The sequence below is a fragment of the Haliotis asinina genome, chromosome 9, assembly GCF_037392515.1.
Source record: "Haliotis asinina isolate JCU_RB_2024 chromosome 9, JCU_Hal_asi_v2, whole genome shotgun sequence".
Classification (NCBI taxonomy): domain Eukaryota; kingdom Metazoa; phylum Mollusca; class Gastropoda; order Lepetellida; family Haliotidae; genus Haliotis; species Haliotis asinina.
In genome coordinates, this window is record NC_090288.1 from 47169449 (window position 1) to 47182687 (window position 13239).

The 13239-nt window shown below is 38.5% G+C and overlaps 1 protein-coding gene across 1 annotated transcript in view; it reads left to right on the forward strand.

The window, feature by feature from the left end:
* LOC137296103 (uncharacterized) overlaps positions 1-13239 on the forward strand; it is a 52000-nt gene that overhangs the window by 20075 nt on the left and 18686 nt on the right. Inside the window, exons 3-10 of the mRNA XM_067827784.1 lie at positions 4058-4147; positions 4760-4771; positions 7620-7694; positions 8558-8651; positions 9120-9353; positions 10154-10312; positions 11361-11472; positions 12303-12437. Coding sequence (XP_067683885.1) covers positions 4058-4147; positions 4760-4771; positions 7620-7694; positions 8558-8651; positions 9120-9353; positions 10154-10312; positions 11361-11472; positions 12303-12437 — 911 coding nt within the window. The remainder of the gene's footprint in view (positions 1-4057; positions 4148-4759; positions 4772-7619; positions 7695-8557; positions 8652-9119; positions 9354-10153; positions 10313-11360; positions 11473-12302; positions 12438-13239) is intronic.

Below are 13239 nucleotides of genomic sequence, written 5' to 3' on the forward strand. Positions count from 1 at the left end.
GTCGGGTCTCCCTAATCTTACCTTCTTCCACTAATTTTCTTATTTTGTTCAGACTTGAATCCTGATGTTGTAGGGATACGAACTCACCTCGACTCAGTGTCAACCCAACAGGTTCCAATGTCTTCAAGGGTTCCATGCCTACTTGGCGTACTCTTCTCTGGCTCCTTGTCTCTACAGCACCTACTGTTTTAATGTCCTGCTTATCCCACATCAAGTCTGGATCTCCTGGCTCTCTAACTCCGGGAATATTGCCTAATATTAAGTCACAGATTGGTGTGTCCATACATGCTGCTCTCACCATACCCGTGTAAAAGGGCGTATTTACAGTAATCCATGCTACCGGAAGTGTCAAGATCCTGCTATCTGCTAATTTACAAGATTGTGTTTCTGAAGTCAAACATGCATCTTTTACCATTGACCTCCTCACTATTACACCGTTACATCCCGTGTCTCTAAGCACATCTACTGGAGTGTCGTTTACCTTTCCCTGATAAAATGGCATGCGGTGATCTTTGGTAAGCACACTCCCTGAGGCTACATCTGCTTTAGTAACCTCCTCTGAAGTTGCTGCATCACCATCTAGAACTTCATGTATGCAGGGCTCTACTTTTGTGTTATCTGGATGTATTAGAGACATGTTTGTGTTGTCTTCACTCACCTGGATACTTGCCACTTTAAACTTGGGTTTCTTGCACTGTGCTGCCAAATGCCCAGTTTGATTGCAGTTGTAACATGTCCTTTCCTTAATAGGAACAAATTGTTTGGAACAAGTACCATGTTTACCTGATGCGCTACCCTCGACTATTTTCCCTTTGGAAACCTGCTTGTCAGTTTGACCTGGAATAACTGGTCTATTGTATCTTCCATGACTCGTACCTCTAGCTTCTATAAATTGCTCTGCTAGTCTAGCCATTTCCATCGCGTCTTTTGGCTTTCTCTCTCTCAAGAATATACCCAGATCCCTTCCAGTCACATTCAAAATCTGTTCACGCAGCAGCAAATCTCTCACACCTTCGAACGTCTTTTGTGTACCACTTAGTTCAATCCATCTGTTGAAATAGTTCTCAATTCTAACTACAAATTGTGTGAAAATCTCACCTGTTTCAGTTTTAGCAGTCCTAAATTTCTGATGGAATCCATCCTCAGTCATTTCATAGCGTTTAAGTAATGCAGTTTTAACTGCATTGTAATTTTCAGCCTCAAAGGCATTTAACCGGGAGTATACTTCTAAAGCCTTACCTTTCAGCAGAGTACACAGGTAAGCTGCCCAATGGGACGGGTCCCAGCCTTGCGCTGTAGCTACACGTTCAAACCTTTGCAGATATGCATCAATATTGTCATTGTGGTCGTCAAATGGAGGCATTTTAGGCATCTTGGGAATGGCTGCCGATCTATTCTCTCCTACCTGCCCTTCTTGATTTCCTGCCGCACTCTTTTCTAACTTGGCTAGTTCTATTCTTTCATTTGACTGTATTTTACACTTTTCTTTCTCCAATTCTAATCGTTCTCTCTCTCGTTCCCATTCTAACCTTTCTTTCTCCTTTCTTTCCTCCAGTTCTAACTTTTTAATCTCCCGCTCCCTAGCTCTTTCCTCCCGTTCGAGCCTGTCCTTTTCTTTCTCATTCTCCAACTCCATTTGCTCTTTCACAAACACTCTCAAATCATCTTTCTCATACCCTAAACTCTGACCCAGTTTGATAAGTTTGTCAATGTCCATAATTGTCTGTATGAGGGCAAAGCAGGGTACACAAAAAGTCAAACTGTCTGGAATAAATAGGGATCCTACCAAGAATAAAACCGGAGGTGATTTCCCATATATCCCAATGTTCAAAATGTTCACGACGAACCAATGGCCTTAACTGACCAATAACCACAATACACCCTCCACCCTTGAATTCCAAATCATACACTCAAGGACGCAGAAGTGGTGCCGTATGTTCTAACCCTTCTTTATGGACACAAAGATTCTGCAGCGATATACAATCAACAACGCTACATCAAATGCGCTACAGAACACAACTAGGGTTCCCTTTGATAGTGACAAATAATCTAATTATCCCACCGCTGCCACCAAAATGTCACATACCAAAGTAACCACAACAGAAGAATAGTTTGTTTTGCAAAACTTTATTCCTCCCCTTAAGATATAAGTAACCCCAATACCTATACTAAACTAATTCTACAGGTGCAAATACAACTAACTAATCTAATTACCTAACCTAGCTACATATACAGTTCTGTCTACCACTTATATTGCTAAAGTTCTAATACTACTACTACTACTACTAACTACACTAAAATCCTAATACCCTCACTAATATAGATAATGATTACATATAATCCCAATCAGAAACTAAACAATTGAACTAAATAACAATAAAGGAATTAGCCACTCAGAGAGAACACTTTCTCTTTACAATGTAATCAGAATGTCAGTGCACTTTGGTTCCACTTGGTGACGTCATGGTATTTGTGTGGTATCCCTCACACCCAGGCGATGGTTTCCCTCACGGAGTTTAAGGGGCCTGTGTAATGGTTGATGGCTGTGCCATCCACATCTCACATTACTAGGAGATACATGCTCCTTGTACAACAGGGAAGACTCTTGTCTGTCTCCTTACAGGCGGAGATACTACCCCTCTCCTTACTTTAAGGATAACCGGCCAGTTCCGGGACACTACAATACAATATAAGTAACTACAGTTACTCAGTAAGACATGTGTCAATGTCTTATACTTTATGCATGTACTTTACTCCGATTTACATATTTGAAAGTGGAACAGGTTTTGTGGAACGATAACATTCAAATTTTGAATGGCTTTGTGGCTATATAGTGTTACAATATGCACATATATCTAGAAATACTACATCAGTAAAACAATTTCTTGCTACATCTACTCAATCAATAAATACAAAAGTAATAATGATAATAAAAACTTACGCCAGCCAGCGTGAGATGCAATCCCATACAAAAGTTGAACCCATACAGGTGAACACAGTGGTGATTCTGGCTGACTGTGCAGATTACTACCCTTCCTCACTATTTATATTGACCTCCCATACCCAAGCTACTCAACACCTCTCTATTGTTTACAAATTAACACCCCAGCTCTCTGGCCATACCTGGTCACGCTTCCCTGAACATAACCCTGTTCCCATAGTATTACCGAACATAATCTAACAACAACTCCCAACAATATATAACACACTCTAACAATACCATACTACATCTATTTACAGTACCATAAACTAATTATATAAACGAAATCATCTGTGATCTTGACAGTTTATTATTGATCAATTACCAAGCTACAGTTATCAATCTGGTGATAACCAGCACATGTATCTCTTGGAATGAAACAGCTATTTCTTGCAAAGAAGCTTACTGAATCTGTTGAGGATGTGTTGTCGTAAGATACAAGAAAGTTGTCAGAGGTAACAAGCATTAAATTTGGGATTACACTTTCTGAGTGAAAAAAACATTATTCTTCCTTTTGGGATAAGTTCATATGAAAATAAAGTCCACACTTTCAGAAGAATTTACCCTTAAACTGCAAATGAGAGAACTGTTCAATTTCGGAGGTTGTGCACATTTTCCATAATCATCATCATGCTTCCTAATTCTCAAATGATAAAGATTAGTTACAAATAATTTATGAAAATCAAAACCAAATTGGCACAAGTCAAGATTCCAGGCTGCTGTTGCACAAAGTGGTTTTCACTCCCAAACATTAATATCATCTTAGACTTATGTCAGTCTTGGAGCTAAAGTTGTTTTATACAAAGGCACCAAGTGTAGTAGGTTCTGGACAGGACAATCCAGTGACTAATATCATGAGCATCTATCTGTGCAATTGGAATACAATGACATGTGTCAACCAAGTCAACGAGTCTGACCACCCAATCCCGTTAGTCACCTCTAACAACAAGCATGAGTTGTTAAAGTTAATTTTTTACCTTTCACGACTTACGATTCTTACCAATTCTTAATCTGATAAGTTTTGCATGAATATGTCCAAGTCTGTTACATGTTACATGTCATGTGTTAATGTTCCAGTGGCTGGCTCAGTGAGATCGCCAGGCAATAAGCGTGGCTACCATGAAGACTATTTGTCAGCTCTGACAGAAACACCCTCGGACGCAAGATGTGAGTAGCTTTTAATATCTCTGGCTGTTCTTAAATCCTAAATAGCTCATTTGATCTCAATACGTTTTGGCATTTATGGAGGCATGAATAAACAAACCCCATGCTCATTAGCTATGTATATCACCTTCAGCCATATTTTGCATCAAAGTGTTCTCAAACAATTTTGGTGCTGAATCTGGTTTAAAGAATTAGGCACATCATATGATGATATTGAATGAAGTAAATTAGAAGGGTAAATTTGATCCAGCATAGTCAGGTGTGTTTTTTTCAGTCTGTTTTTGTTTTCTCTGATGGTGTTGGGATTGGTTATTTTTAGATTCCACAGTATTTCATTGTTGAAACATAGCCATCAATGTTTAGAAAATAAATTGGAATCTACCATTACTAAGTTAATGTGAATTATTTTTCCCAGCTTTTGCATATTGTTTAAATTATCAGGTATTTGAATGTGCAAAGTGCAATTTGTTTTTCTTTAGAAATACACTAAGTTAAACATTATTGTCAGTAGTGTAGGTATAGGAAGTGTTTTCATGTGTATATGGCAAAGAACATTTCTTACAGAATACAAGTATTTGCTTTTGTATTCAACAAGTTCTACTCACAATATTTCAGACAGCTCAATGAGTAAGTTCCTTGATACTAATGTTTCAATTAACCTCTCTCTTTATATTAACATTTCAACAAAGATGTCATTCAGCCTTGTAATATGCTATCATACTTGTGTATGTATTATTTGTGTTCATGTACTGTTGATTGAACATGATATGAACACTTTGGCTATGAATATATTTACTAATTATTTTGTTTGACCTGTATGTTTTATGCTTCATTGAAACAATGTGTATTACTGCAAAATATTTTTCATTTTCTCAATGTCTGAAAATCAGATAACAGTGCAAAACACAGTTTATTATTGCTGCTTGAAATTATGTGCTTACGCAAAGGAAATAGCTCCCATTCCTCAATGTTTTGTAAAAACAGGTTGCAATCTTAGGCTTTAAACTATCGTTAGCAGATACCGCCTTCTTCTTTGAATATAAGCATCATTTTCTTTTTCTTTAGTCTGAAGATCAGTCAGCTGTACAAAAAACAAATTACTGTTGGATTTGGGAATAGTGACCTTGCTCAAAGGGAAATAACTCTCATTCTTATATCCTTTTCAAGATAAATTGCATTCCAGGCTTTGAATCATAGGTACCAGATACTGCCTTCTTCTTTTGAGCATAAGAAATGTTTTCTGTTTCTTTAGTCTGACGATCAGTCAAGAATTCAAATATCAAATTAGTATTGCATTTGGGAATAGTGTCCTTGCTCAAAGGGACATAACTGCTTGAATCAAAGTATAGCAGGTGTTGTTTTCTATGAGCAACATTTAGCTGGAGTATTAAGTAAGGATTAGATACAAGGATGAACGGTGTCACATACACTAATACTGATAATAAAGTAATTGTTCATTCTACAATGACTTCAGTAAATACTGGATTGTGATTGGCTAATCAAAGTCATCCAGAGGTATATAATCATGTTATATACCTCTGATTTTCAAACACATCATGTACTTGTTTAAAATCTGAATAACACGGTTATGGTAGAATGGAGATAAACGTATTGTGTTGGAAAATCAGCGGTATATAACAAAATTATAATAGCTCTAAATTTTGTATTTAAAACCTCATGCTACGCATTCGGTTTTAAATCAAATTGATTTCCCATGATTCCCAACACAGTATGTTTATCTCCTAATTTATGTATGTCATCCTTACCTTATAATTACAGTTGTGGATGCAAAAAGATATCATTTTCTGCCAATTTAGCTGTTTTAACATATAGTTAATTATTTCTTGACAGTGATAATGAAATCAGACTGAATGCAAGAAGCACAAAAATAGAACATGTTATTTCTTACATTTAGGTATTTATGAAATGTATGTGTTTTTTTAATTTATGCATCAAGTGTGTAATTGTGTTGAATATGTTATGCAGTTGTTAAGTGTATTAAATTCATATAAGGTAATCCTGAGGAGGAGGAGGTAGAACAAGAAGATCCCAGTGATAACATCAGTTGTTGTATGTAAACAGTATACTATTTACCTGCAACTAATCTGGAATATAATCTTTCCTTGAGGGACTGTCGAAGTAATTTCTTTCTGAACTAAGAGTTCTACAAAGGTCGTCATTTTGTTTATTTCCTGGTCTGCATTTTTGGCATGCATTAACATAATTCTCAATGAAACAAGAAGTAGAATCTTTGTTTTCATTTTAAACAAAATGATTTTCTGTAATCTATACAAAGTGACATTGTTGCCCAATGTTGTTGCCCAAAACATATTTACCTGGAGTCATGGTAAACTAAAACAGCAACAAAAGATGGCCTAAGCTTGAAATGGGCGTCCAGCTCTGAAAGTGAAGAGATCCTAAGGGCAAGGGTCATTGATGGTGATACAGCGGGGCCTTGTAATCATGTTAACAACAGACTTTGGTATCAAGGTTGGCAGTGGTGGTTATGTCAAATGAATTTATTCAACAGCGGTAAAGAAAGATTAACATTTCTCAGTTTTCACAACTAATATGACTTGAATAACGCATGAACAGCTGGTTCTGGTTTGTACAGCAAGAATTTAACCATGTCTTTCTATAAATACTGAGATAATTTTACATGTGCATTCATTTTAATTGTGATTTTTGTGAGAACATGAAGCATATTTAATTAATGTGGTAAAATACATATCAGTGTCCCAATCAACAAAGCGTTCATAATGTTATGACCTGTCGTAACTCTGTAGTTTATCATAGGTTTATGAATACCACAGTGCTACAAACACTCTGTGGATCGACATCCAGTTTCCTAACTGGAATCAAGTCATAATTTAATTTAAATAACCTGTCAGCCATTTTATATACTTGAGGTATCTTTGAAAATTTCATGTTAAATGATGTGGGTAAATGTGACATCATCGCATGTTTCAAGGTAAGGTTACTATAATAGAAGTCAGTCATTGCTATTTTTCCTACTTATGAGTAAGTATTTGCAGTTTCATTTTTACACATACTGTTCAAGATAATAAAATTAGTATCTAACTCATAGGTAACATTGATTGCAACGCCATTCTTTTCATGATGTCATGTATCATGTTTGTTGACGTAGTGTTAAATGGCTTTGCAGTAAAACCGACAAGCAGTAAATGAAGTTATAAGCGTGTCTTTTCACAAAATTATGAAGTACAGATACATATGAGATTAGAAAGAATGAGGTAGTGACATTGTAAACGATTTCTAAATGGAGAATATGTTTTCACTAATGTTATAGTGTGGATGTGTCACAGATTTTGTATTTGTTTGTGTAGCATACTCATTTTACAAAACCCAGAGTTCATGTCCACTCAAAATACAAATTCTGACAATTTTGGCACAGACACTCAAGGCTATGATCACTAAACATACATTGAAGCTGCATCTGTATCTGTGTTTTCAGCTACTATGGGGAACCCCAGCTATTACATGTGTACAATACAGTTCCAGCTGTCTTCAAAACAATGTGAAGAAAAAGGTATGCTGAGTATTTGGAATACTGTTTTGTTTCTGAAGACTAGGAGTGGTGGGGTAGCCCAGCAGTTAAAGCATTTGCTCTTCATACAGATGACCCAGGTCAGATTCCTCACATGGTGTCCCCCACCATGATATTGCTAAGAGTGCCATGAACCCAAACCCACTTACTCACATACTCACTCACTCACTGACTCACACACTCACTCACTCACTCACTCACTCACTCACTCACTCACTCACTCACCACATATATGGCAGCAGCCTGTCATATCTGGACCTGATAATCCAATGATCAACAGCATGAGCAACAATCTACAAACTGGGATGCTCTAATGGAATAATAATTCATGTCACATGTTAACATCTGATGTGTCTGGCATCAGTATCAGGTGTGTCCGCAATGTGCTTGGATGACAGCTTGAACCCTCCTCCTCATGGTACTATTAAACCTTCTGATAAGATCAAGTGGCAAATGCCGCCATTCTTCATGCAAAGCAGCTTCCAGCTGTGCAAGATTCTGGAGAAGGGGTTCTCTCAAGCTCACATGGTGTCCTAGAAAGTCCCATTCACGTTTAACGATGGTTAACAGTTCCTCTGCTATCATGAAATATATCAGGGTGCTTAATTAAGTTGCAGGTGTATATATCACTTGTAGCAGTAATAAATAATGATGAATTTTCGTATGAATTATTACTCTATGTTAATGTAATGACATTGGTCAACCAAGTCAGTGAGCCAGACCACCCGAGCCTGTTAGTCGCTTTTGTTGAAGGGTTGCTGTAGACCAATTCTAAACGCATCTACACCAGTGTTTTATTGTGAATAGCATCATAAGCCATGCTGACTGTTGCCATGATGTTTCAGGGTGGATCGTGCAGAAGGGGAGGGAGGATGAGATAGCAAGGGAGACACTGTTGGAATGGTGTGTTCAGATCCTACAGCACTGCATGAAGATCACGTGAGTACATCATTAAAGGCACTGGTTTTACAATAACACTGTCCTCATTCAGCAGTAAACAGAAATATGAAGTTCATCAGTAACATGCATAATGGCTACTTTCAGGTTTTGTTAGTCTTGACATATCAATTCATTGTCGTCATATCAAAGTGTGATCCTGGCATTGGTCCTGTGGTGTACTGAAACCCATCTTTGGGACATATGGCTATGTCCTGCCCCTACCCACCCAGCTATTAATGGGTACCTGGTAGGGTGAGATAGTAAAGTGACTATCTTCTAGTGCCTAATAGGATGATAACATACTGCAGGGACACTGCATACATAAGGCATAAATAGTTTCAAGCCAACTCTTCCTGCTCTCTCAGATTCAGACTGATCATATATTTGTGTTTAGTGTTGCACCAAACAGTGTTCTTGAATGTGACTTTATGTTGGTACCTCTAGCAAAGTACTGTCTTATTTCCACAGTCGAGACCAGTATGCACAAGAAATAGAACTTGGTTTAGACAAACCTGCTCAAGTTCGATACTATGGTGACACTAGGAAAGAAACTTTGTTAAAATACCGAAAATCGCCAGTAAAGCCCTCAATCAACCCAGCAGTCAGAGGTCAGAAGCCACGGATACCTCACATGTACGACGACCGCAACGAGGGGAAACAACTCATGTTGACTTCACACATGGACGGCACAACAGTAGCATAGTATCCTTGTTTGAGGAGGAAATTTCAGATTCATTCATGATAGTTTGTCAGAGGGGATCACCCTGTAATTTTTTTATTTGTCTGGACATATAGTGTACATCTGTAGTTGTAAATGAGGAATTGGCTAAAATGATTGTCAGAATTTAGTTTTGATTTGTACGGGTCTGAATTCGAGTGACATAAAATGTTCCTATGAGTTTTTATCAGAGATTAAAGTGTTGGGGAAATCAAGAGCTGGCTATCTGCCCAAAGTACATTTATTGCAATGGAGACTGGAATTCTTTGTATTTCCATCATAAATGTGATGCAGTTCAAAGCAAGCCAGGTACCAGTCTATCAGAGGAAGGATTGCATTTAATGCCCATCGTAAGGTATAAGGTTCTTAAAGCAGGATAACTTGTCAAAGTTAGTGGCATGTCAACAAAAGAGCGCTTATATTCAGAACTGAATCACTGAACCAAGCTGTACAATTACCAGGAAATAGGAACTTAAGAAAGCAATACAATTATTCTGTTACATTGTGTGATCATCAAAACAATGAAAAATCTTAATCCAACCTTTCAGGAGAGGTAACCATGAAGATCTGGGTTAAAATATTGGCATTCAGTAACTGTATTTGAGAACAGTACTCACGATGTCAATCTCTGGATTGCCTGGCCATACTTGATTATTAAGAGGTCACAATTATTAGCTGGAATGTTTTGCTGAGCAAGGAATTAAACAATAAACAAACAGACACATTGCAAGGTAATTCTGGTCAATGCAGATGCAAGCAATACACTTCCTTGATCGTTGTCCAGCTATCCGTCGGGTCGTCCAGCAGTGGTGAGCAGCGCAGCAGGGTATGGACGACCAGGGTACTACACTATAGCCTACACAGATGACCTCGAGATGAAGATGCTGGCCTGCTTCACACCGGCCGGGAAAGGGTGCTGTTATCATCCCAACGGTGTGGTCAAGTGAGTATGCTACCACTATCATACTTCTATTTATTACCAATAGGTTTAGAAAAAAAATACACTCCTGAAAACGGAATGTGCATAAATGCAAATATCATACACATGTGTTGTTTTCATCATCCAGACAGCATTGTTGAAACCATTGTCATCTTGCTGGTAGTATGTCATAGAAAAGGTTGCAGTTTTGCCAGGGAGTTAGTAATCAGAATTACCCTCATGTTTCTAAACAATCTCTATAACAAACTGGGCGCAGTGGGCTGGCCTAATGGTTAAAGCTTTTGCTTGTTACACTGAAGACCTGGGTCCGATTCCCCACATGGATACATTGTGTGAAGTTCATTTATGGTGTTCCCCACCATTAGATAGCTGGAATGTTGCTAGAAACAGCGTAAAACCCAAACTCAGTCAGTCACTGTAAACAGACTCCCCATCAACCATCATCAGTACTTCAGTGGTTGATGTGTTTGCTAGTCTCAATGATCCTACACATGGGTACAATATGCGATGCCAATTTCTGGTGTTGACAGCCATGATATTGCAGAAATAATAATGCTTAAGCTGCATAAAATATTTTAAAACCTTGTGAAGCTGAGTGAGTGAGTGAATTTAATTTTACGCTGCACTCAGCAGCATGCCAGCTATATGGCGTCAGTCTGTAAATAATCGAGTCTGGACCAGACAATCCAGTGATCAACAGCATGAGCATCAATCTGCACAATTGGGAACCGATGACCTATGTCAACCAAGTCAGCAAGGATGACCACCAAGTCCTGTTAGTTGCCTCTTACGACAAGCAGAGTGACTTTTTATGGCAAACATGGGTTGCTGAAGGCCTATTCTACCCCAGCCCTGTGAAGCTCATTATGGTTCTAGGTTACCAGCACCATACCTGTATTCATGGGTTTTATCAATGTGATAATCGTCTGAGACTAGCCTTTTTTCCCACCCTCATACCAACACCCTCATACCAGTGTGATACAACTGGAATTCTGTTCAGAGCAGCACAAAACACACTCACGGACTGTATGTGTCTCACTGTATGCTGCAGGTTTTTAGCAACGGATAAGGGCGGTCACCTAGCAGAAGACGATGGAACTGTCAACCAAAAATGGAAGTGGCCGCTCGGAAATGTGAAAATAACATCACCGGTTGGTTTCCAGGTGAGATATCTCAAAGGAATTTCATCTGCCATTTTTGATATTGTCTCTTTGTTGAAGGACATAGGGAAGTAATGGTTATTCAACAGATCATTTATCATGCTTATGTAAACTGGCATGCAATCTCCAGGCTACTAGTAGTTGTAGTACTTATAGTGTTAGCCGGCTGAGATACCAGCTTAAGGGACAGTATACCAACTCCAAGCCTGCCAAGGACCACTTGCTCAGTGAACTTAGCACTCTGACTTTCTTAAGTCTGTGGTAGGGTATAGGAGTGATAGTAATCTTCGCAAAAAGATTGCTTTGTGCACGTGGGCCCAGTCATTGTCTTTATCCCTCAGTGTCTGAGGACCAGCCAGGAAACAATAAGTAGCTTCTAAATACATTTACATAAGTTTTGTCCACTCGTCACATCAATGTACTGGAATAATAGTTGACAGAAGAACAACTCTTCCAACACAGCTCATACACCTTTCAAGTTCTTACATTCCGCTTATGACATTATCATGTGGAGAAATAAAGCTGACTCATGTCCACACCTTTAACACCTTGAAGATTTTTTGGCACTGTTTTTTGGCACCATAATGTGTCATTTATTTAGTACCACACTCCACACCAAGTATGCTCATAGCACTAACAATCAAAGCACAGCACATTATTACCCTGGATAACCCAGGTTATAGTTACATGACTTACCCATTTTCTACTGGGTGAACAGAGGCAATTTTTAATAAAGTCATTTGTCTAAGATGAGATCATCACCATCATCATCATCATCATCATCATCATCATCATCATTGTTGATGACGTGAATTGTTGTTTCTGTGTTCCAGATAAACAGTTTCCTGACTTTCCGCTGCGTAAGCCAGAGCTCCATGGTGCTACACTTCAACTGTATGAAAGAGAGTGCTAAGTTCCCCGTGGGGCCAGTGCCTGGAGCTGTTGAGCCACGACAAGGAGATGAAAATGTGAGCAAATCAAACCTGTCCGTTTCATGAAACATTCAGAATTTGTTGTACTGGAAATGAAAGAGAATCATGAGAAAATATTCCAGTTCTCGTCTTCTTATTAATAGTAATGGATATATATGTTTCATCGTCGTCATTGTCATTATCATCATACTTGTCAGTGAACAGATCTGACCCCCATTTTTTTGTCACTTTCCCTCTCTTTCCTTCTCTTCCTCTTCATCCTCATCTTCCTCCTTTTCTACCCCATCATCTTCTTCTTCCTTTCCATCTTCTTCCTCTTTCTCCTCTCTTCTCTTCCTCCCTTCTTCCTTTCCTCATACTAATCTTCTTAACCATCTTCCAATCTTCTTCCTCTTCTGCTTCCTCCTATGTTGCTTTCTCTACCTCTTCATCCCTTTCTCGACCTCCTTTTGTCTTCATCCTCCTCTTCTTCCTATTCCTTTCTCTTCCTTTTTTCTCCTCTTCCTCCTTTTTTCTTCATCTTCCTCCTTTTCTTCCTCCTCATCTTCTCCCTAGCCAATGACCCAAATTTTCTGTTCTTCCTCTTATATCTTCTTGCTGACATTACATTAACAAACCCCAGTATCATAGTATGATGCTCACACTGTCAGCTTCAGATTACCCCCACTCAGTTAGACTACAGAAAATTCCTGTGATACAGCTGAAAATATTGTTGTCAGGCAGCAGCATAAAGTAACATTCTTCATCCTCACAATCATCAAAAATCATTGTCATCGCTGAAGCATACAGTTTCTAAAATGTTACAATGATCTGCACAGCAAATGTTTGTGTTTACACT